The sequence below is a fragment of the Eretmochelys imbricata genome, chromosome 7 (assembly GCF_965152235.1).
Source record: "Eretmochelys imbricata isolate rEreImb1 chromosome 7, rEreImb1.hap1, whole genome shotgun sequence".
In the NCBI taxonomy this organism is placed as follows: Eukaryota; Metazoa; Chordata; order Testudines; family Cheloniidae; genus Eretmochelys; species Eretmochelys imbricata.
The window spans coordinates 53,866,819-53,889,524 of NC_135578.1; the positions used below are offsets into that span (position 1 = coordinate 53,866,819).

Consider the following 22,706-nt stretch of genomic DNA (forward strand, 5'->3'; position numbering starts at 1 on the left):
TAGAATGGTGCAGAGGTTACCTATGGTCTGAGGACACCATATGTACCTACCATTAGAGCTGGGTGAATAACAATTTTTTCAGTTTGCTAGCAATTCTGAAAAAATAGAAAAAAATATTAATTTCAGCTTAAATTGAAAATGGTTTTCAAATTTTTCAGCGCATCAGAAAGTTGATTGTTTTCCATTTTCAGCATTTTTAAAGGAAAATTTCAAAACAAAAAGTCATTTTCAATCAAAAAATTGTCAAAAACATTTATTTAGAAAATATCCATGTTTTGGGGTTTTTTTCCAGATTTTTTTTCTTTACAGTGAACAATTTGGCAAAATGACACATACTTGAAACATTTTGGTGTCACTGAATCTGCATTTTTTGTCAAAATATCTTTAGTTGAAAAGTGTCACCCAGTTCTGCCTATCAGACAGCTTTGGAAAGCCATGTAACCTTATAGATTGCTAGTGCCAGCAGCTGAAATCCTGTTCTCATTCTCTGCTCCTTATAGACCTCCCTTGCTTCTTAGTTCCACTTGATCCACTGACTCTGCTACCACTGCAATCCATTCATTGCCCAACCTTCCTCTCCCTATTGACTTCTCACCACATAACAGGCCTGTGTGACGTTGCACTCCATATGTTTTATGGAAATATGTTTGTAAGTGTGAATATGATGTAACTGGAATATGCTTCATGCAAAGGTCTCTTGTAAGGTATCATTACAAAGCTTACGATCTATTAAGTGTGTTCATCCCATTTGTTTGCATGTATTATTTCTATGTCTGGGGTTAGGAGAATAAGCTATACACTTGTATTACTGATGTAAACATATTAAGTGGAAGCCATTAAGGGTGCGGCAGAATCAATGAAAACCTGTGAATGGGTCTGTTTACCTGCAAGCCGCCTTGTGTACCTGTCTTCCAGCTACTAGGTAATGAAGAATGAGGTTTTACAGTGACATGTGACCATGTCACATTGTAGTGGGATGGCTGCCCCACTGCTGGAGAACAGGGGTTAAAAGCAGCCAAGCTAGGGTGATTGGGGAAGCAGCCACAGCTCTGGCCAGCTCAATCAGGGCCCATCTGGCCCTTTTACGAGGGCTGGGGGCAGGAGCTGGAGGAGTCCTACCCTAGCCCTCGAGTGGGAAGGGCTAGCTGCCTGGGAGCAAGGTACCTGAAGCGAAGCAGTGCTGGGGAAGGGCAAAGGGAGCTGGGGAGCTCCAGCCTGGTAAACCCCCAGGCTGCAGGCCTTGTTAAAGGCCCAAAAAGGTACTGGGGCTACAGAGGGGCAACCCAGGGAGAGGCAAAGGCAGTCTGCCCCAGTGAGCAGGGGCTAGATGATGACTGTCAGTAACCACTGAGGCAAGATGGGCTTAGAGGATTGGGGGTTCCCCTGGAGGGGAGACCTAGAGAGTGGGGGTACTGCTGGGGCAGAATCCCAAGGTAAAGGGGCACAGGGGTCTGGGAGGAACACGGGGCCAGCGGCAGGCAAGACACTGGCCTGCAGAGGATGCTCCACATGCTGGAAAAGAGCTAATTCCCAGATGACTAGCAGGAGGTGCCATGCCAGTGAGTCTTGACCTTGCTTTGCTACACACATGATACTGGAATCCATCTTAAACCTGGTGCTTTTCCATTTAGAAGGAGGGGTGGGGACCCAGAGAGACAAAAGATTCCTGCCTTGGGCCAAAGCTCTAAAAGGGGGTAGAACAGAACAAAGGGGGCTGCAGTCATGAGAGAACCCCTAGTTACCACCTGAGCTGGAACTAACAAGGACTGTACCAGGGAAAAGGATTTGGCCCAGTCTAAGAAGGAGTCTAGTCTGTGAAAGAGGCTTATTGGAACATCTGAGGGTGAGATTTACCTGTATTCAGTTTCTTAAATGTATTAGGCTTAGACTTGCATGTTTTGTTTTATTTTGCTTGGTAACTTACTTTGTTCTGTCTGTTATTACTTGAAACCACTTAAATCCTACTTTTGTTTATTAATTAACCCAAAGTAAGTGATTAATACCTGGGGGAGCAAACAGCTGTGCAGATCTCTCTCAGTGTTATAGAGGGTAGACAATTTATGAGTTTACCCTCTACAAGCTTTAAACAGAGTAAAATGGATTTCTTTGGGGTTTGGATCCCATTGGGAGCTGGGTGTCTGGCTGCTGGAGACAGGAGTACTTGCTGAGCTTTTTTCAGTTAAGGCTGCAGCTTTGGGGCGTGGTTCAGACCCTGGGTCTGTGTTGCAGCAGGTTAGTGTGTCTGGCTCAACAAGGCAGGGTTCTGGAATCCCAAGCTGACAAAGTAAATGGACTCAGAGGTAGTTTCAGCACATCAGGTGACAGTCTCAAGGGGGTCTCTGTGATCGAACTGTCACAGCTTGATTCTCCACTGCCCTACAGCTAGATGTCAAGTCCTCCACTGATGTTAATGGGTGAAACTCCATTTGCTCCTTCTGCTGTGGTTTACACCTGTGCTGAGTGAGTGTAGAACAATACCACCTCTGAAAATGGTTGTACATTTTACATCCACTTTGCACAGGTGTAAAAGTAACCACAAGGTGCAATGCAACAGTGAATCAGACCAATGAACGTATATGTTGGATAAATACCAACTAGATGGAAATTACAAGAGTCTGGATTAGAAATTGGATGACAAGCAGACAGCAAAGATTACTCATTTAAGACCTCCAAGTGGGGCATCACATGGGTGAGTATTGGATCTCTATTTAATAGTGCCCTCAATGGTCTAGAGGAAGGTTTTAAATTCAACAGTGATCAAATTTGCTAACCCTACCAAAATTGGAGGGGTAGTAAACGTGGGGGTTGGAGTGGTGAATTGACCTGGAGTGGTTTGCATGCAATGAGATGAGTGGAGTGGCCAAGGATGTAAAGGGTTATGCATGCTCTGGGGAAAGGAAATAAACAGCACATCTACAAATCTGAGTCTGTGAAAGCCCAGGACAGATAGGAGATAGCAACCTTAATATAAGCCCTTCACAGTACAACACTCTTACAGAATATGCCAGTGTTATTCTTCCACTTGTGGATAAGGATTCTTCTAGTCCCCTGTTCTTGGACAGCGGTTTCACCTGGTCATTTAGGAAATCCATGGTATGCCCACATCTTGAATACCATGTGTAGATGTGATCACCCCATCTCAAAAAAGATATATTGGAAAAGAGCAACAAAAAGGATTAGGTGTATGGAATGGCTTCCGTGTGAGGAGAGATTAATAAGACTGGGACTTCTCAGCTTGGAAAAAAGACAGCTAAGGGGAGATATGATTCAGGTCTATAAAATCATAACTGGTGTAGAGAAAGTAGATGAGGAAATATTGTTTACTATTTCTCATAACACAAGAACTAGGGGTCACCAAATGAAACTAATAGGCAGCAGGTTTAAAACAAATAAAGGGAAGTATTTCTTCACATAATGCATAGTCAACCTGTGGAACTCCTTGCCAGAGGATGTTGTGAAGGCCAAGACCATAACAGGGTTCAAAAGAGAACTAGATAAATTCATGGAGGATAGATCCATCAGTGGCATTGGGCAGGAATGGTGTCCCTAACCTCTGTTTGCTAGAAGCTGGGAATGAGCAAGAGGGGATGGATCACTTGATGATTACCCATTCTGTTCATTCCCTCTGGGGCACCTGACATTGGCCACTGTCGGTAGACAGGATACTGGGCTAGATGAAACTTTGGTCTGACCCAGTAGGGCCGTTCTTCTGTTCTTATGAACGTAACGGGGTCACTTTAAATAGCCCTGTTGCAACTATATCTGGAATTCTGTGCATCATTGGGTGTATCTGCAGTTTAAGAATGAGATGGAAAAATTAGGGAGAATACAAAGAAGGGCAACAAAACTGCTACAGCTTCAAAGGAGAGACGAGAGCTGGAGAAGTAGACTCGAAAAGAGAAGATTCAGAAGGACCTTCATCTCAGTGGAAAAAGCGGATGGGTTATTCACACACTGAAGGTGGCAGGGAAGGGATCCGTGGCCTGAGGCTAACGATGGAAGCACTTTGGGAAGGTAGATAGAGCTCTTCCCTGTAAGAGCAAGTGAGCAGTGGAGCAGACTCCCCCGGAGGTGGCAGCGGCTCATGACCGCCAAGATTCAAGGGCAGGTTAGATGTAGTGTTAGTGGGAATGAGGAGGGTGATATTCTGCAAAAATCAGGGATTTGATTGGATGATCTAAATGGTCTTTAATGGTCTCATGGCCTATAAATCCAGCACTGTGCTCCCATTACTGACCCACTGAGTCATCCATTCCCTGCGCAGAATCAAGTCCACTTTTTAAAAGCAGCTGGTTTTGAACCACAATCTTGATTCACCCTTCTGGCTCAGGAAACTCTAGAGGGCACCCTCACCATCTCTGTGGGCATGGATCAGGGAGATCCTTCACCAGGAAAGGGCAGGTGGTGTTTGCTCAATCATAGAATCATAGAATATCAGGGTTGGAAGGGACCTCAGGAGGTCATCTAGTCCAACCCCCTGCTCAAAGCAGGACCAATCCCCAATTAAATCATCCCAGCCAGGGCTTTGTCAAGCCTGACCTTAAAAACTTCTAAGGAAGGAGATTCTGCCACCTCCATAGGTAATGCATTCCAGTGTTTCGCCACCCTCCTAGTGAAGAAGTTTTTCCTAATATCCAACCTAAACCTCCCCCACTGCAACTTGAGACCATTACTCCTTGTCCTGTCCTCTTCTACCACTGAGAATAGTCTAGAACCATCCTCTCTGGAACCACCTCTCAGGTAGTTGAAAGCAGCTATCAAATCCTCTCTCATTCTTCTCTTCTGCAGACTAAACAATCCCAGTTCCCTCAGCCTCTCCTCATAAGTCATGTGTTCCAGACCCCTAATCATTTTTGTTGCCCTTCGCTGGACTCTCTCCAATTTATCCACATCCTTCTTGTAGTGTGGGGCCCAAAACTGGACACAGTACTCCAGATGAGGCCTCACCAATGTCGAATAGAGGGGAACGATCACGTCCCTTGATCTGCTCGCTATGCCCCTACTTATACATCCCAAAATGCCATTGGCCTTCTTGGCAACAAGGGCACACTGCTGGCTCATATCCAGCTTCTCGTCCACTGTCACCCCTAGGTCCTCTTCCGCAGAACAGCTGCCTAGCCATTCGGTCCCTAGTCTGTAGCTGTGCATTGCGTTCTTCCGTCCTAAGTGCAGGATCCTGCACTTATCCTTATTGAACCTCATCAGATTTCTTTTGGCCCAATCCTCCAATTTGTCTAGGTCCCTCTGTATTCTATCCCTGCCCTCCAGCGTATCAACCACTCCTCCCAGTTTAGTATCATCCGCAAATTTGCTGAGAGTGCAATCCACACCATCCTCCAGATCATTTATGAAGATATTGAACAAAACCGGCCCCAGAGGAACCGGCCTTAAGAGGAACTATGGGACTTCTCAATGGGAGGGCAGCTTTAAATTGTGCATAGGCTCTACCAGAGCCAGCAGAGGCTGTGCTGAATCCAGGCCCAAGCACTATAGTAACACCCCTTTCCAAACCAGCACCACATCCCTAGGGCCCCTACAGCTGGGCTCCCATGGCAGCCAACATATCCCAGACTTCAGTCAAAGCCATGAAGTGCAGAATGGGTGTATTTATGTGCAGGAGTTTCTCTAGCTCTCTTCGCCATAGCATGGGAATGCCGTTGCTCCTCTTACCACTCCCCCCCCCCCACACACACACCCGTTTCTTTTCTGTTGTTCCTTGGTTTGTCACTGACCAGACCATTGTGCTATGGCCTGACCAGGGCAGAAAGGTTTGTCTCCACCCTCGCAGGCAGCAGAAAGTTGCAGTCTAGTAAAAGGCCATGTGAACCGCCATGGAGTGCCATCAGCCTGCGAATCGCTACTGGGGACTCTTCCACCAGGGCTCTTGCTGAGAGTAGCCTCGCCCAAAAGGGAGTATACCAGGAAAGGAAAGTACTAGCTCAGCCCACAATGGTGCTAGGAACCCCCCGTCTAGCTAGCAACATCCGTACGTCACCTCCAGCCATGGGAGATTATTCTGCCATCAGAAATGCTTTGACTGAAATATGTGGCTTTCCTGGGAGCCTTCTGTGCTGACTCGGTCCTTGGAAATAAGCCCTGATGTAAAGCGATTGCTCATCCAGTTCTAGGACTATCAGGTGGCAGAGAGCAGCTGGACATGCCTTTCTCAGCATTCACCTCATACTTGTACATTATTCAAAGGGGAAAAAATAGCTTCAGCCTAGGGGAGATGGAAATTGCTCTTTTTGCTGCTGTCCTAAGCGGGGGTGAATTCTAAACAGGCTGTGGGACAAACAGAACCAGCCAAGGCCTGGCCTTGCATCATCAGTACTGCCAAGCTGGGTCTGATTTAAGATAGCACCTGTGGGACTGAGTCTGCCTTGCGACATGGGGCAGAGCAATAGCTCACTGCCCTGCCATGAGGAAAGAGCTTAGCTTTGGAAGCAGTCTCCAAAGCTCCTTTGGGCAAGGAGAGAGAGTGGTATCCTCTCCGAGAAAGGGAGGAAAACGGCTGTAGCAGTGGCCTTACAACATTGACTCACAGATTCATAGGTCAGAAAGGACCATCGTGAATATCTAATCTGACCTCCTGCATGTCACAGGCCACAGAACCTCACCCACCCACTCCTGTAACAAACCCCATACCTGTGGCTGAGTTACTGAAATCCTCCAATCACAATTTAAAGACATCCAGTTAGAGAATCCACCATTCACTCTAGTTCAAGTGTGGGCACACAATGGCCTGCAGGCCACATCCGGTCCGCCAGCCGATTTAATCTGGGCCTTGCCCTGTTCCTGCTCTCCAGCCGAGGAGCGGCTCGGGGGCTGCTCCGCACACGCGTGCCATGGCTCCACGTGGCTCCCAGAAGCAACAGCAGCATGTCCCTTCTCCGGCTCCTATGTGTAGGGGCAGCCAGGGGGCTCCGTGTCGGAGCCAGAGGGAGGACCTGCTGCTGCTGCTTCTGCTTCCGGGAGCTGCTTAAGGGAAGCGCTGCCTGGAGCCTGCACCTCTGAGCCCCTCCCATGTCCCAGCCCTGATCCCCTCCTGCAATCCAAACTCCTCAATCCCAGCCCAGAGCACCCTCCTGCACCCCAAACCCCCCAGCCCCACCCCAGAGCCTGCACCCCCAGATAGAGCTCTCACCCCCCTCCTGCACTCCAGCCCCAATTTTGTGAGCATTCATGGCCCGCCATACAATTTCCATACCCAGATGTGGCCCTCAGGCCAAAAAGTTTGCCCACCCCTGCTCTAGTTCAAACCAGCAGGTGAACCAGGCCCCACGCTGCAGAGGAAGGCAAAAAACTCTAGGGTATCTGCTAGGAGAAAATTCCTTCCCAACCTTAAATATGGCGATCACTTAGACCCTGAGCATGTGGGCAAGACCACCAGAATTTCTGTGTAGAAATTTCTGTATAGTAACTCAGAGCCTTCCCCTTCTCGTGTCCTATCTCCAGCCATTGGAAGTATTTGCTGATAGCAGGAGGCAAGTCTAGTGATTAGAGCAGGGGACTGGGAGTCGGGACTCCTGGGTTTTATTCCCAATTTGCTGTGTGACCACAGGCAAGTCTTTTAACTTCTCTGTGTATCAGTCCCCCCATTTGTAATATGTCACACTGCCATAGTGTGCCCACCCCTGAACTAGAGACAGTAGTGGATTCTCTAACTTGACTTCTTTAAATTGTGATTGGAGGATTTCAGATAATATGAATGACCTACCTCACAGTGGGGCTGTAATCTGAATTGATTGTTTGTACAGCTGTTTATGGTCCTTGGATGACAGATACTATTGTACAACATATTGATAGAGCTGCACAGGTCACAACTCTAAAGAAAGGATGGCTCTTGCCCTGTCATCATGTAAGGCATTAAAATACTGCCTGGGTAGCAGGAGGCAGGTAAGATGCCCAAGACTAAGGGAGGTGGGACCCAGCTTTCTCCTTCCCCATAACATCTTGCTACAAGTTCTTGAGAGGAAATGATAGGTGAGGGGAATAGGCAGGGAAAGCTGGCCAAGAATGTAATACAAGGAGTAATGGTCTTAAGCTAACCATGAATAAAGGCAGGTTTATATTCGATATAAGGAAAAATACCCTTGTGGTAAGAGCAATTAGCAGAGCAGCAATCAAAGGAGATCACAGAGGTGTTACCTATAGAAATGTTCAAAAACATTAAAGGAGGATGGAATAGCTGGCCCAAGAGGATTACATTTGGTTACTTCCAAGATGTCTTCCAGCCCTGATTTCCATGAACCCTAACAACTGCTCAGTTAAATCTACAAAGCAGGTGGAGGCTGAGTGGAAAGACACAGAATTATAGAACCACAGAAGTAAGAGATTCAATGGTCCTGTTAGGTCACTTCGGGTATATCTACACTGCATTGTAAACTCAGCTCTGTGGGACTCAGGCTTGGGGACGTCAAAGCCTGTGTTTGAGCATCCACACTGCATTGTAAACCTGGGTTTACAATTGCTGGACCTGGGTTTCCACAGCCATGCTAATGTGTCCGCACTGCACTGCACAGACCTTCTGGCTAGGGTCTGCAGCTTGAGCTGTGTCCACACCGTAAACCAACAGGGCTTTGGTCCAAGTCAAAGTAGAACTCCGGCTCTGACCCAGCAGAGTCCTCGATCCCGGTTCCTGAGTGCTTGGTGACTTGATTCACACTGATCTGTGTGTGGACGGAAGGGGGCTTGGGCTCAAATATGAGTCAGAGTCAGGCTTTAGTGTGCAGTGTAGACATACTCCTCTAGTCCATCACCCAGAGGCCAGTGTAGGATTGTTCCCTAGAGTGTATTCTCTGGTGTTTTGTCCCAGTTTAAATATCTTAAGTGAGGGGGCTCCCACCACAGGGCATTGTCAGAGTTGACTGAGATATTTTCCCCCCTCGCTTCGCCTCACTGGCATGCCCATGCATGAAAAGCAATCTCCTCTACTGGAGCTAGCCAGCTAGCGCCACATGCAGACCCACCCACGCCTGCTGATGCAAACAAGGCTGCAGCAAAATCACCTTCCAAAGGGGGAGGAAAGTGGACAGGCCCCCTTGATTTTGACAGGGTGGGAGGACCAGCCCTAAGGAGATGTAAGCCATTGGTAACAATATTTTGGGATGGCTCTGAGTGGAGACTGTCTCCATTTTCTGTTCTCAAACTGTCTCACAGCAATTCTCCTTCACCATGAGGGCTGGGTGTGACCCCTTTGGAGTCCATCCATATTGCTCCTTTGCTTGGACACAGCGGTGGCTATAGAGTGAATGGGGTTGCTTTGTCCCCAGGTGCTGTCCCAGCCTAGGCAGTGAGAGACCAGGCTTAGGACTCTCACCCGAGTCACTTTTCTGGAGCGCAGGTGTTACCAGCACACTCTCGAACCCAGACAGTTCCAGTGCCTGCCATCTCCCTCCTGTTCTCAACAGAAATCAGGGTGGGGATGAGTGGAGTCCTGCCACTTTTTGTGCTTGAATTCTAGACTCCCAACATATTCCCTGAGCGCCTGCCAGAAGAGACCCTGAATGACCTAAGCCACCAGCTCAGATCCCTGCAGGGCTGGCCTGGCCCTGCCTCCATCCACGTGAGAGAAACTGGGTGAAGGCCCTTTCAGCCTGGGAAGGGGAGTTAGCACAGGCAGGTTGCAGCGGGGGTGTAGATAGGTGTGTCTGGGGGCACTTACTGGCTTGTTTGGCTTTCTCTGCATAGGTGGTGGTTAAATCTTCATCGACTGGGTGTTCTACTGGCCCCACCATGGGGATGAGGTGGCGCTCAGCTCGGATGGTCTTGGTGGCATGGGGCAGGAGCATGGCCTCTGGGGAAAGCTCCCTGCTCTCTGCTTGGGGTGGCTGCAGCAGCACCTCACTCTCCGAGAAAGAGGTGTCCGTGCGGCTGCCAGGCTGCTGCACGATGTCTTTCTTGGCCACGCCACTCATGTTCTCTCCGGCCTGTGCTGCTGCCTCCGGGGTGCTGTCATAGCCACTCAGCTCGGACAGGGACACCTCGTCCTGTGGCTCGCCTGGCTTGTTGTTGGAGCCCCCAGGTGGAGAGCGAGGGCTCTTCTTGCGGGCCCGCCGGTGCTTCTCCTGGGCAATGTTGTCGGCGTCGCTGTCCGTCTCGCCGTAGTACGCCTCGCTGTCGGGGGGCGAGGTCAGGCTCTCCAGCTGCTGCTGCCGCCTGCGCTGCAGCTCCAGTGGGGTGGTAGCTGGGGGACCAGCTGGCTCTGGGCTGACTGGGGATGGTGGGGAGAGCACTCGCAGCTGCCCAGGGGAAAGCGAGTGCAGGGGCCGTGTGCCAGACCGGTCTCTGCCAGCCGCCCTGTGAAGAAAAGGAGGAGTGACTCAGTGAATTTCAGTCTGTGGACGAATTCCTAGGATGCAGGGGGTTTGGCCCTCAGCATAGGGGAGGGACAGGGTCTGTAAGTGTCTCGCCTATCCGGATGATACAGGCCAAATTCAAACCCACCGTTTGCAGGTGCGACTCGGATGGCTATATCAGGGCCAATTCATCACTGACATTTCTCTGCTTCCTAGCTTGGCTGTGCTGGAAAGGGTGTTGGCTGTACCTGCGACACAGGAATAGCAAGTTGCACCCCGTCTTTCCCTCCCCCAGACCTTGGGAGCTGCTATGCTTCTCAAAAGGCATATTGTCTCTGTTAGGATATAGATATTCAGGCCTGTCTGCAAAGGCCTGTACTTTAGGAATTTAAGGGTATTCTTATCACTTGGCTAATTCTAAAGGTATAAAAGAAAGAATCAAAATCACTGTCTGCTGGTGTAAGGGCCTTCTCTTACTGTGACAGTTTGAGGCCCTGTGCTTAGGCTAAGGCCTTTGGCTAAGCAGCAGAGGCAGCCATAAGCTGGGAAGCAAACAGTCACATCCTCACATTCCAAACTAGTCACATTGAAATCAGGTGCTATTGGGCTGTTAGGAATACAATCCTGTCCTGATAATGCCTATCTCCTCCAGAGAAAGGGAAGTGCCTAGAAGATGTAAAAGGAAATTTAGTTTGATAGCATCCTGTCTGGCAAGAACTCACTTATCAATACTGGGATGTGAAATCCTCACTTCTGTATTGTTTTGTCATTATAGTTCCCACTTTGCTATTGTTTGTCTGTATAATCTCTGTCTGGTTCTGTGATTGTTCCTGTCTGCTGTATAATTAATTTTGCTGGGTGTAAATTAATTCAGGTGGTGGGATATAATTGGTTACATAATCATGTTACAATACGTTAGGATTGGTTAGTTAAATTTCAGGAAAATGATTGGTTAAGGTATAGCAAAGCAGAACTCAAGTTTTACTATATAGCCTGCAGTCAATCAGGAAGTGAGTGGGTGGGTGTGGGTGCGGGTAGGGAAGATGGGAATGGGGGTGAGGAAATTGGAATCATGTTTTGCTAAGGGCAGGAATGGGAATAAGGACACAGGTGTAAGGCTCTGTGGTGTCAGAGCTGGGAAGGAGGACACTAAGGAAGGAAACTGGAATGCTTGCTGGAAGTTCACCCCAATAAACATCGAATTGTTTGCACCTTTGGACTTCGGGTATTGTTGCTCTCTGTTCATGCGAGAAGGACCAGGGAAGGAAGCGGGTGAAGGAATAAGCCCCCTAACAGTCTCTAGGCCCCACAGCAGGGGAAAGGCACCTTCTCCTCCTGTGACCATCCCAGTTTGGCTGGTGAGAGCTGTAACTGAGCCCTGTACTCTGGTGTCTGACTGTATATCCCATGGGCTCAGTCCTGAGGGTTCTGGCCATGCAAAAATCAGTGGTACTTTTACTTGCAAAAGACTGAGTCAGGACTCCATGATTTGGCCCCTTGGGTTCTCACTGGGGCCGAATTCTGCCGTTCTTATTACCCAGAACCTGCTGTGTCAGAACTCCCACGAGGCTGTGTCTACACTTACAGCGGCACGCACAGTACAGGCACGACACATGTAGCTACACCCTGCAGCAGAAGCCAGGCTGTATCCACACTTGCTGCTATGGTGCATAGCTACGTGCCGCAGTGCAAGGCTCTGGCAGCAGGGAGGTAGCGGGATGCTACACTGCTAAAAATAGCAGCATTAGATGTGGGAGGCCCAGCTTGGGCAAGTGGCGAGCCACGTAGGGTACATCTCCAGGGTTCAGGCGTGTAGGGCATTCTACTCACATAAACCGTGCCTCACTGTCTCCACTGCTGTGTATACCTGTGCTAGCTCCGTGTGCAGTGTCTGTACACTACACGTCACTGTACGTGCAGCTGCGCCTTCAGTCAGGTACGTCCTGAGTCAGGACTTGGCAGTTTGGCACGTGGTCTGGGAAAAGGTGGTTCAGAAGCAGTTATGCTTCATCTTTCAAACCAATAAAAGCTTGAGAAAGAAAAGCTCATATGGCATCAAGGGAAACTTTCACTGTGAGCCCTAAGGGAGGCGGGGACTGGGCGTATGCTTGTACTGCAAGTGGTCAGAGCAGGCAGGTCTCTTTTAAATGTAAGGGTTCATGAAGGATAATTTGTTGCTTGGCTGTATAGTGTTAAAAAAAAAAAAAAATTGGAATGACAGGCAACAACATCCTGGTTTTCAAAAGGGTTTGGAGTACTTAGGAGCCAAAATCCCATTGAAAGTCAATTGGATTTAGGCTCCTAAGTGCCTAAATCCCTTTGAAGATGAGTCTTAGGCTTCTCAGTCAATTAACTGTTGCAATGCTGAGTGCAGCAACACCTACATACCATTAAAAATCTGGGTCTTAGGTGCTTTTGACAATTGTACCACTTGGCTTCCTCTCAATGACCGCGAAGGGGATAAAATGTGAGAGCAGTGTGCAAGGGGGCTGTGACAGTGTTCCATTTGGGCTATCTGGAAGGGAAGAAGTGGTAGCACCAAGTATCATTGTTATACAGTCCAATTAGGTCAGAGCAGTAGCACCATAGAGCTAACCTTCTACACTTTCCACAGTGTGCATCCGATGAAGTGAGCTGGAGCTCACGAAAGCTTATGCTCAAATAAATTGGTTAGTCTCTAAGGTGCCACAAGTACTCCTTTTCTTTTTGCGAATACAAACTAACACGGCTGTTACTCTGAAACCCGTCCAGGAACTCTGGCGCTCTCAGGGCCTGCAGCACCCCCATGATGCACTCTAGTGCCATCTGGCTAACTCACAAGGTAATTCCCATTGCCACAACTGCTTACCTTTGGGGGGGCACCATGCGTGCAAATCATGCAAGAGAGAGCTCTGAATGAAAATGTGAACTGCTGAGGGTGCAGGGCGGTCTTGGAATTTGGTTCTGTTGGAAATGGTCTAGTTCGAGGCTTCTCAAACATTGCAACGGTGTGGGCCACATGCACATCTTGACCGAGGGATGTCTCATTCACACACTCCTTCCCACTGCTGGTTATTAGGATGACCTCCGCTCTCACTCATAGCTGTGCAGGCCACCATCCCCTCCCTCACATGGCCTCCCAGACCAACTCTTTCAGCATCCCTGAATCCCTAAAATAAAAAGATGCCTGTCTCACTCCCTTCCTTCCCCCTGCTGCTTTTTTTGAAAATAACCGAGCATTACTCCTTGCTGTGGGAATCCGAGCTAGGAACAGTACTCTGGAGTCCTGGCTGTTAGGCCCCATCTCTCACTCGCACTCACTGGAATCAGCACGCTGACTCTCCCATTGGGAAGGAAACGAAGGCTGTGCTGCATGGGAACATGCATCTCTGCTCCCTGAGCCATATTTAACAGGCAGCAGCATTTGGCAAGCCCCATTGAAGAGTAAGGCCAGCTAGTTATGTTATCCCAAAGCCATCTAATGCTGGCCTCTGGACAGCTGATTCACACCCCCAGTGCGGAGACTGCCTGTGTCACTTTGCTAATTCAAAGTGTGTTGATTTTTGTCCCAGTGGAATTTGTCCCAGCACCTGCTGCCTGCAGGCGGTCTCCAGTGTGGTGACATAAGGCCAGTGCTATTCTAGACACCTTCCGCAGGCCTCTCTTGTCACACTTAAGCACTGGTAAGAGCCCCGAACCACAGGTGACTACAGCAGAATGTCTCAGTGCCCTGGCTCACTCCCACTAGACCAGGAGTAGGCAAACTTTTTGGCCTGAGGGCCACATCTGGGTGGGGAAATTGTATGCAGGGCCATGAATGTAGGGCTGGGGCAGGAGGTTGGGGTGCGGGAAGGGGGTGTGGTGTGCAGGAAAGGGCTCAGGGCAAAGGGTTGGGGTGCAGGAGGGGGCTCAGGACAGGGTATTGGGGGGACAGGAGGTGTGCAGCAGGAGGTTAGGGGGCTCAGGGCAGGGGTTTGGGGTACAGGAGGGGTTTGGGTTGGGTGCTCTGGCCCAGCGCTGCTTACCATGAGCAGCTCCGGGGTGGCAGCGGGGCTAAGGCAGGATCCCTCCCTCCCCTGGCCCTACACTGCTCCCAGAAGTTGCCAGCATGTCTGGCAGTTGCTCCTGGGGGAGGGCTGGGGCAGGTGGCTCTGCTGCACACTGCCCTCACCTGTGGGTACCACCCCCAAAGCTCCCATTGGCCACGGTTCCCCACTCCCGGCCAATGGGAGCTGTGGGGGGCGGTGCCTGCAGGAGAGGGCAGCACACAGAGCTCTCCCCTAGGGGTTGTAGGGATGTGGTGCTGGCCACTTGCGGGAGGGGCACGGGGCCAGGGCAGGCAGGGAGCCTGCCTTAGCCCCGCTGCGTCATGGGGCTGGCAATCCCCTGGGCTGTATTGAAAGCCCTGACAGGCTAGATCTGGCCCGTGAACCATAGTTTGCCCTCCCCTGCACTAGATGGAGACCTGGTACTGATTCCTTGTGGGTGGGGTCATCCTGCCCTTTTCTTCCCTGCGTCAGCAAAGCCACCCTCAGGCCCCACTCTGCAGAGACCATCAGCCAGTGTGTTTCTTTATCGCTGTGGAAGGGACATTCACTAGTGCTTTGTCCAGTCTTGGGTACAATAGGGGTGAATTCTGCACTCTCATGGAGAGGGAGGAGATGGGCCTTCCCAGGGCTTTTCTATCTCTAACCTACAGGATTTACTCTTGACCTGGATTGGACCCTAATCCAGCAAACCCTAAAGCACTTGTTTAACTTCTCAGGAATAGTCCCACTGAAGCCTACTCATGTGCTTGAAGTTAGTCCCCTGCTTCAGTGCTTTGCTGGATCAGGACATTAGCCAGCTGGACCTCTTGCAGGCCAGAGGGGGGAACATATCTGGATGTATGCTTCTGACTTATCTATGCCCCTGTTTCCATCCCATTATTGGCCTTACTATGGAATGCTGTCATTAATGCACCATGCCATGTTTCCTTTAATGTAACTGGCCCCTTTGTAATCAAACCCAGTTGTACAGAATACTCGTTTATCCAAAGTAAAGCAATGTCACTAATGTTACTTATGACTGTGATGAATTGTCTGGTTTGAAACACTGCCTGCTGCAGAATGGAATCATAATTGCTCATCTATGAGTCATATTCCCTACATTGCTAACATTGATTCCCTTAGCTAAAGCAATAGGAGCAGGAGGACCTGAGTTCTGTTCCCCACTATTGCCATGCAATCTAATGGGCCGTGGAGTATGGCATAGAGACAACCAGGAAGCCCTAAGAGGCCATACACTTGTTGAATGCAAAGTCCTCCAGAGGCCTGTTTTTCTGACTTGTTTTCATGCCCCAGTGTACTAGGACAAGGCTGCCCTGCCTTGTGTTAGCTAAAGTGATACCCGCATCCAGCTGCATGACAGCTGCTGTGCAGAATGAAGCTGCGCTGCAGGGGGGCTGTATCCCTGTAGTTTGCTCCCTGCCTGGAGCCCGCACTTGGCTGTTACCGTTTCACACAGATGTGGAGCGTGTCGCTGGAGGAGTCGATGATGTGCATGGCGCTGGCGTGGGAAAGGCCGGTGCATGGCTTCCCGTTGATGGACACCAGTTCGTCGTTTTCCCACAGGCCCCCCCGGCAGGCTTTGCTTCTCTTGCGGATCTGGAAGAGGGAAAGCAGAGGGAGGCGGGGAGGGAGGGAAGGAAGTAGACTGTCTAACTCAATTGATTTTCAGCAACTGACTTATTCATTGCTCTGCAAACTGTCCCCAGATAAGCCACATGAGGGCAGGGGGTGCTGCTCACTCAGAGCAAAGCACCAGGGGCTACTAGGAGGGCCATGGAGTCCAATCCTAGCTGACCCATAAGACCTCAGTCAATCCTCATAAATCTCAGTGCCCGTGAAGGGGTCCTTCCGATCTGCTAGGCACAGAGCTGAGCTCTTCATTAGCCAGATTCCAGTCTCTTAGTGTGAATTAACACCTGGACGCTCCTCTTCCTGCCTCTCATTGCCCACCCCTCCCCCTGGTTTCGAAGGGTGTCTGTGCTTGCAGGGAGGGAGCAGGGGCACTTTCACAATTAGCCGTTAATCCAGCTGTGTCTCAGCTTCCCTGGCTGGGGTGGCTGAAGCCATCTCTCCAGTGGTCTTGCAAATAGAACGTGCACTGTGCATAAGTGGCTTTTCCTTTTCTCACCTCTAGACCCTTGGGATAGGGCCAGAATAAATGACACCTGCGTTGTAGGGAAGTGTTTTTCAAATGTGGCTGCATGCGGCCACCAGAGGCCTTTCTTGCTGCCACAGCCTCCTGGGTAGTGATGGTGGGGGGGAAAGCAGTGGCCCCTCCCACAGAGCTGTCAGCAGGGGCTGGGCCCTCCTTTGCAGACACAAACGCCAGAGGAGCAGGCCGCTGGTGTGAGTTCCCGACCTTCACAGGGGTGGTGGGGCTCGGGCTTCCAGCTTCAGCCGTGGGGTGGCGGGTGCCAGGCTCCAGACGCAGGGCTTCAGGCGCCATCCACCAGCCAGGGGGTTTTGGGCTCCAGCCCCAGGCTTGCCCCCCCCCATTCCCCTGGCCCCCACTGCTTCCCTATCCACCTCTCCGTCCATGGCTTTCCGAGGATGCATAAGTCTGCTGTGAAAAGCGATATTTGTATGTGTGTTAATATCACTTTTTACTGTCTCCCAGCTAGCTAGTAAGTCTGCTGTGAAAAGTGATATATACATAATCAGTTTTCACAGCAGCAGCCATACTAGCTAGCAAATCTTTAAAAAAAAAAAAAAGCAGCCAAAAAAGCAAAAGAAACAACAAAATAGACACGAATGTGCAAAGCACCTTATTTTGTTTCTATTTTGTTTAGGTCCAGTAAAGAATAGAGACAACTGTATGTTATTTTTATTACTGAGTCTGCACAAAAACCCTACATAAATAAATTACAATGATTTGGACATGTATATGTGCATATTTATTTGTTTTTCCTAAAGTTAATTAAGTATTTAAGGGAAAAATTGTCAGAGCAGCCACCAGCAAGAGCTGGTGGCCTCACTCTGACGCCACCAAAAAATTTCTTGTGAGAACCCCTGCGAGGGGCACTTGTAATGCAGACTGGACAGGCACGGAGCAACGAATAGTAATTAGCATGGATTGGATGGTGGGTCACAACACCTTCGGAGAGCTCCATTCCTAGCCAGGGATGCCTGTGTCATGATGCTTGGGTGGTGAAGGAGAGTCTCACAGAAGTGTCCCTGAAATCTCTGCACCATAAGACACCCTGTTCTCCGCCCATTATGCCCCTGTGCCACATGCCCCAAGGGAAATGTCCATGTGGTAGGACCAAACATAGTGGTGGTACCGTGGTGGGGTAAGTTACACATTACTTCTTGTCAACTGTTGAGAATATCCCACTTCCACCTTAACTGAATTGGCTCGTTAGCACTGACCCCGCACTTGGTAAGTCAACTCCCATCTTTTCATATGCTGTGTATTTATACCTCCCTACTGTATGTTCCACTCCATGCATCTGATGAAGTGGGTTTTAGCCCACGAAAGCTTATGCCTAAATAAAATTGTTAGTCTCTACGGTGACACAAGAACTCCTAATTGTTTTTATTGGGGGCCTGGTTTTCACTTCCTTTTCACTAGCATGAGTCAGGAGTAACTCCCCTGCAGCCAAATGCTGAGAGAAGAGACCCAGGCCCTAGGAGCCAGCTGTTTAGCAAGCAGGTGTTGCTAGCAGGTGTCACCTGCATTGAGGTGGCATTCAGTGGTTATGCAAAATAAGTGAAGCTCTCATCGATCTAGGATCCTGTGGGACCAAATACAGCCCCTGGGGCAAGGGGACATAGCACGCATTGAAATCAGTGGGAGCTGCTCCTGCTTCTGCCAGGTTTGAATTGCCCCCAGTAGTGTTAGGGCTGGTACAGGCATGAATTAAAGTAGAAAGGGGCATGGCCTTCTGTGCTTCTGCTGGAGGCATTTCCTGCTCCACGCCCCAGCTTCTGCCTCCTCAGCATGTAACTTACACCCGTTGTGCCAGTTACGGAGGGCCCCACGTTGTGAGAAGCTGTGTGCTTCCAGGAGAAGGCTCCAACACCACCTAACATTGGGCTCTGAGGGCCACGTCTGGGCTAGTTACCTTACTTTATCACTTACATCCACTGAGATCTGCCTTGGGCCAAATGCTGCCTTGTTATGCTAATGCATATCTGGAGTAACCCCTTAGCAGGCACTGGAGCTACTCTGGATCTCCACTGATGTAACTGAGGCTGGTGTCTGGTTCCGAGGTTGCAGCAGAATGACAGCAGGGATGAATCTGGCTGCCTAAGGCTCTCTTACACCCAGTGGATAGTTTACCATCTTTTACATCACTTCTGAATTTGGCCCAGAGGCTTCCCTCCCTTGGGAGCTGCTGTGTCACACAGTGAAAGGTTTCTCCTGTGGCTGTGGTGGCGTTCCTTCCTGTGTCGCTCCTACCTCTAGCAAGCCTTCTCCAACGCTGTAACTGTTACTAGGTAGCATGTTGCTTGTGGATTAGTGGGCAGTGTCAGTTACAAAGTCACAGGGGCCTGTGGCGATGTGTCATGGCCCCCCAGCCCAGAGGATGAGTGAGAGGCTGTAAGTCACTCTACACGCCATCTGGCAAGTGGGGCTGGGCAGACAAGCGCTACACCTTACTCCAGATACTGAGTACAAGCCTTGGACAGGGCCAGCTCTGGGGAGTGGAAGTCCGAGTCCTGATCATCGAGCACGTGCTTTCCCTGTGCCACTGGATGTTGCATTATTTAGATTATCACCTCTTCATTTAACACTATGAAGCTTCACTTGCATTGTAGACTGAAAAAGTGGCTCATTCTTTAAAGGCAGGGATGTAAGGTTAAATGGAAACTGCCGGGTAGTTCGGCCCGAAGTTAAAAACATAAAGGGACTGATTCTCATTTACAATAGGGCCCAAGTACACTACAGTGGCAGTGGAAAGCGGCCCTATAGTTGTAGTAAATTACAATAATACCCATTTTAAAGCTACTTTATGCTGCCAGAGTGGTGTAAAGGGGCCTTAGTGTAAATGAGAATCAGGCCCTGAAAGCTTTTACAAAACCTATCTCTCATAGGCATTTTTCCATAAAATCAAAACAAAAAACCCAAATGAAAACAGCTTTATTTGTGTCTGAATTGTTCCATTCCCCCAAGCAAACAAAACATATACACAGCTGTTCCAAGAGGGTCCAAACCACTATTACCAGTAGGCTTAAGAGGAGAATTCTGATCTGGTAGCACTGGAGACCCACATTGCACGCACTTAGCACAGGTGTGAATGATAAAACAAGATGCAGGGCAGTGGGGACTCAGGCCAGTGATTTTTAAGCTAATAGCCAACAGCTGAATTTGCAAATATTTCCCATGAATTTCTCTGGGTCCTGCAGTGGCGGGGAGCAAGAAATGAAGTCCATGCAGAGCATTTTATACCAGATCTAGTGCACCTTTGTGGTGGTGGGGGGAACCCCACAGTGAGCCACAGGCCTGAGACATTTAATGTCACCCCCATCTCCACTGAAAAGATGCATTCTCCCACCTCTCCCAATGTGTCGTTGCTCATCAGCCAGACTCCCTAAGATTGGCGGTAGCCACACTCCTTAGAAAATGTGTTGGGGTTGCACAAGGTGCTCAGTTCCCATTTTGGGGGAGGCAGTTGTAGGGGCCCAGAGAAGGGGCTTCCACTGGAGGGCTTTGGGACTGGTTGATATGCAGACTCAGACCATCTGCAGGTCTAGTGGGTGCATTCCAAGGACTCCTGTCTGCCAGTCAGAGTTGGAGTGGGCCTGTGGTCGAGGGGGCACCAACCACCCACAGCAGCACCCCTGCAGCTGTCCCATCAGCAAAGCAGAGGGGTAGGAGGGGCAGCAGCTTTAGCGTGGGTTCCTGGCTTTAGCTGCACCACGGAAATTATGAACCAAGAGCACCAGACCTGAGCAGCCAGGTCACAATGCCCAGAACGGGGAGCTGGGCCCAGCCCCACAGGATGGGAGCCACTGTGGTGTGGTGAGTGCTGAGCAGCTCTCCAACCCCACCAGAGCCTCCTCTCCACACTGGGCAGGGATATTGACTGGGGTGGAGGGTGCTGCTGTGGGTGGTCTGTGCCCCCCTCACCACAGGGACCCATTCAGTCGGGAGGCTGCGTCCACCCCAGGCTGGGAGTGAGAAAATGGTTTGTGCTGTGAGTTGTTTGTCTTTATTTTGCCACAGCCTCTGAGTCTCAGCCCTGTGCTTTGCCTGCAGGCTTAAACTAGGGGCTGGATCATCCAAGCTGTCACATCCATCAGTCCAGCCTCCAATCTCTCCTCACCTTGGCTCTTCACCTCCTCATCCACCGCAGCCATGAAGAGATGAGGGGATGAGAACATGAGGGCCCAAAATAAACCCTGTCTGGAGAGAGAACAACTCCTCTGCTCTTATCAGAGCCCCGTCCCATCCCCCCTCCTGCTTCCAGGGGCAGCTGTTAGCCAGCCAGATGAAGAGACAATAAAAAATCTCCACACCTCCCAGCTGAGACACAAGATACATCAGAGACCAGACACAGATGCAAGAAAGTCCCATGGACATTTAAGAACATAAGAATAGCCATACTGGGTCAGACCAAAGGTCCATCCAGTCCAGTATCCTGTCTACTGACAGTGGCCAATGCCAGCTGCCCCAGAAGGAGTGAACCTGTTGGTAATGATCAAGTGATGTCTCTCCTGCCATCCATCTTCACCCTCTGACAAACAGAGGCTAGGGACAGCATTCCTTACCCATCCTGACTAATAGCCATTAATGGGCTTAACCTCCATGAATTTATCCTGTTCTCCTTTAAATCCTTTTACAGTCCTAGCCTTCACAACCTCCTCAGGCAAGGAGTTCCACAGGTTGACTGTGTGCTGAGTGAAGAAGAACTTCCTTTTATTTGTTTTAAACCTCCTACCCATTAATTTCATTTGGTGGCCCCTAGTTCTTATATTATGGGAACAAGTAAATAACTTTTCCTTATTCACTTTCTCCAAACCACTCATGATTTTATAGACCTCTATCATATCCCCCGTTAGTCTCCTCTTTTCCAAGCTGAAAAGTCCTAGCCTCTTTAATCTCTCCTCACATGGGACCTGTTCCAAACCCCTAATCATTTTAGTTGCCCTTTTCTGAACCTTTTCTAATGCCAGTATGTCTTTTTTGAGAGGAGGGGACCACATCTGTACACAGTATTCAAGATGTGGGCGTACCATGGAGTTATATAAGGGCAATAAGATATTCTCTGTCTTATTCTCTATCCCTTTTTTGCTGCTGCACACTGCATGGATGTCTTCAGAGAACTATCCATGATGACTCCAAGATCTTTCTCCTGATTAGTTGTAGCTAAATTAGCCCCCATCATATTGTATGTATAGTTGGGGTTATTTTTTCCAATGTGCATTAGTTTACATTTATCCACATTAAATTTCATTTGCCATTTTGTTGCCCAATCACTTAGTTTTGTGAGATCTTTTTGAAGTTCTTCACAGTCTACTTTGGTCTTAACTATCTTGAGCAATTTAGTATCATCTGCAAACTTTGCCACCTCACTGTTTACCCCTTTCTCCAGATCATTTATGAATATGTTGAATAGGATTGGTCCTAGGACTGACCCTTGGGGAACACCACTAGTTACCCCTCTCCATTCTGAAAATTTACCATTTATTCCTACCCTTTGTCCCCTGTCTTTTAGCCAGTTCTTAATCCATGAAAGGATCTTCCCTCTTATTGCATGACAACTTAATTTACATAAGTGCCTTTGGTGAGGGACCTTGTCAAAGGCTTTCTGGAAATCTAAGTACATTATGTCCACTGGATCCCACTTGTCCACATGTTTTGTAGACCCCCTCAAAGAACTCTAATAGATTAGTAAAACACTATCTCCCTTTACAGAAACCATGTTGACTTTTGCACAACAATTTATGTTCTTCTATGTGTCTGACAATTTTATTCTTTCCTATTGTTTCAACTAATTTGCCCGGTACTGACATTAGACTTACCGGTCTGTAATTCCCAGGATCACCTCTAGAGCCCTTCTTAAATATTGGCGTTACATTAGCTATCTTCCAGTCATTGGGTACAGTAGCTGATTTAAAGGACAGGTTACAAACCATAGTTTATAGTTCCTCAATTTCACATTTGAGTTCTTTCAGAACTCTTGGGTGAATGCCATCTGGTCCCGGTGACTTGTTACTGTTCAGTTTCTCAATTAATTCCCCAAAACCTCCTCTAGTGACACTTCAATCTGTGACAATTCCTCAGATTTGTCACCTACAAAAGACGGCTCAGGTTTGGGAATCTCCCTAACATCCTCAGCCGTGAAGACTGAAGCAAAGAATTCATTTAGTTTCTCTGCGATGACTTTATCATCTTTAAGTGCTCCTTTTGTATCTTGATCGTCCAGGAGCCCCA

The 22,706-nt window shown here is 49.1% G+C and overlaps 1 protein-coding gene across 1 annotated transcript in view; it reads right to left on the bottom strand.

The window, feature by feature from the left end:
- The window catches only part of SYNPO2L (synaptopodin 2 like), a 62,164-nt gene that overhangs the window by 15,367 nt on the left and 24,091 nt on the right, over positions 1–22,706 (bottom strand). The window contains exons 2-3 of the mRNA XM_077822824.1: positions 15,771–15,922; positions 9,665–10,299 (exon numbers count right to left, since the gene is read on the bottom strand). Coding sequence (XP_077678950.1) covers positions 9,665–10,299; positions 15,771–15,922 — 787 coding nt within the window. The remainder of the gene's footprint in view (positions 1–9,664; positions 10,300–15,770; positions 15,923–22,706) is intronic.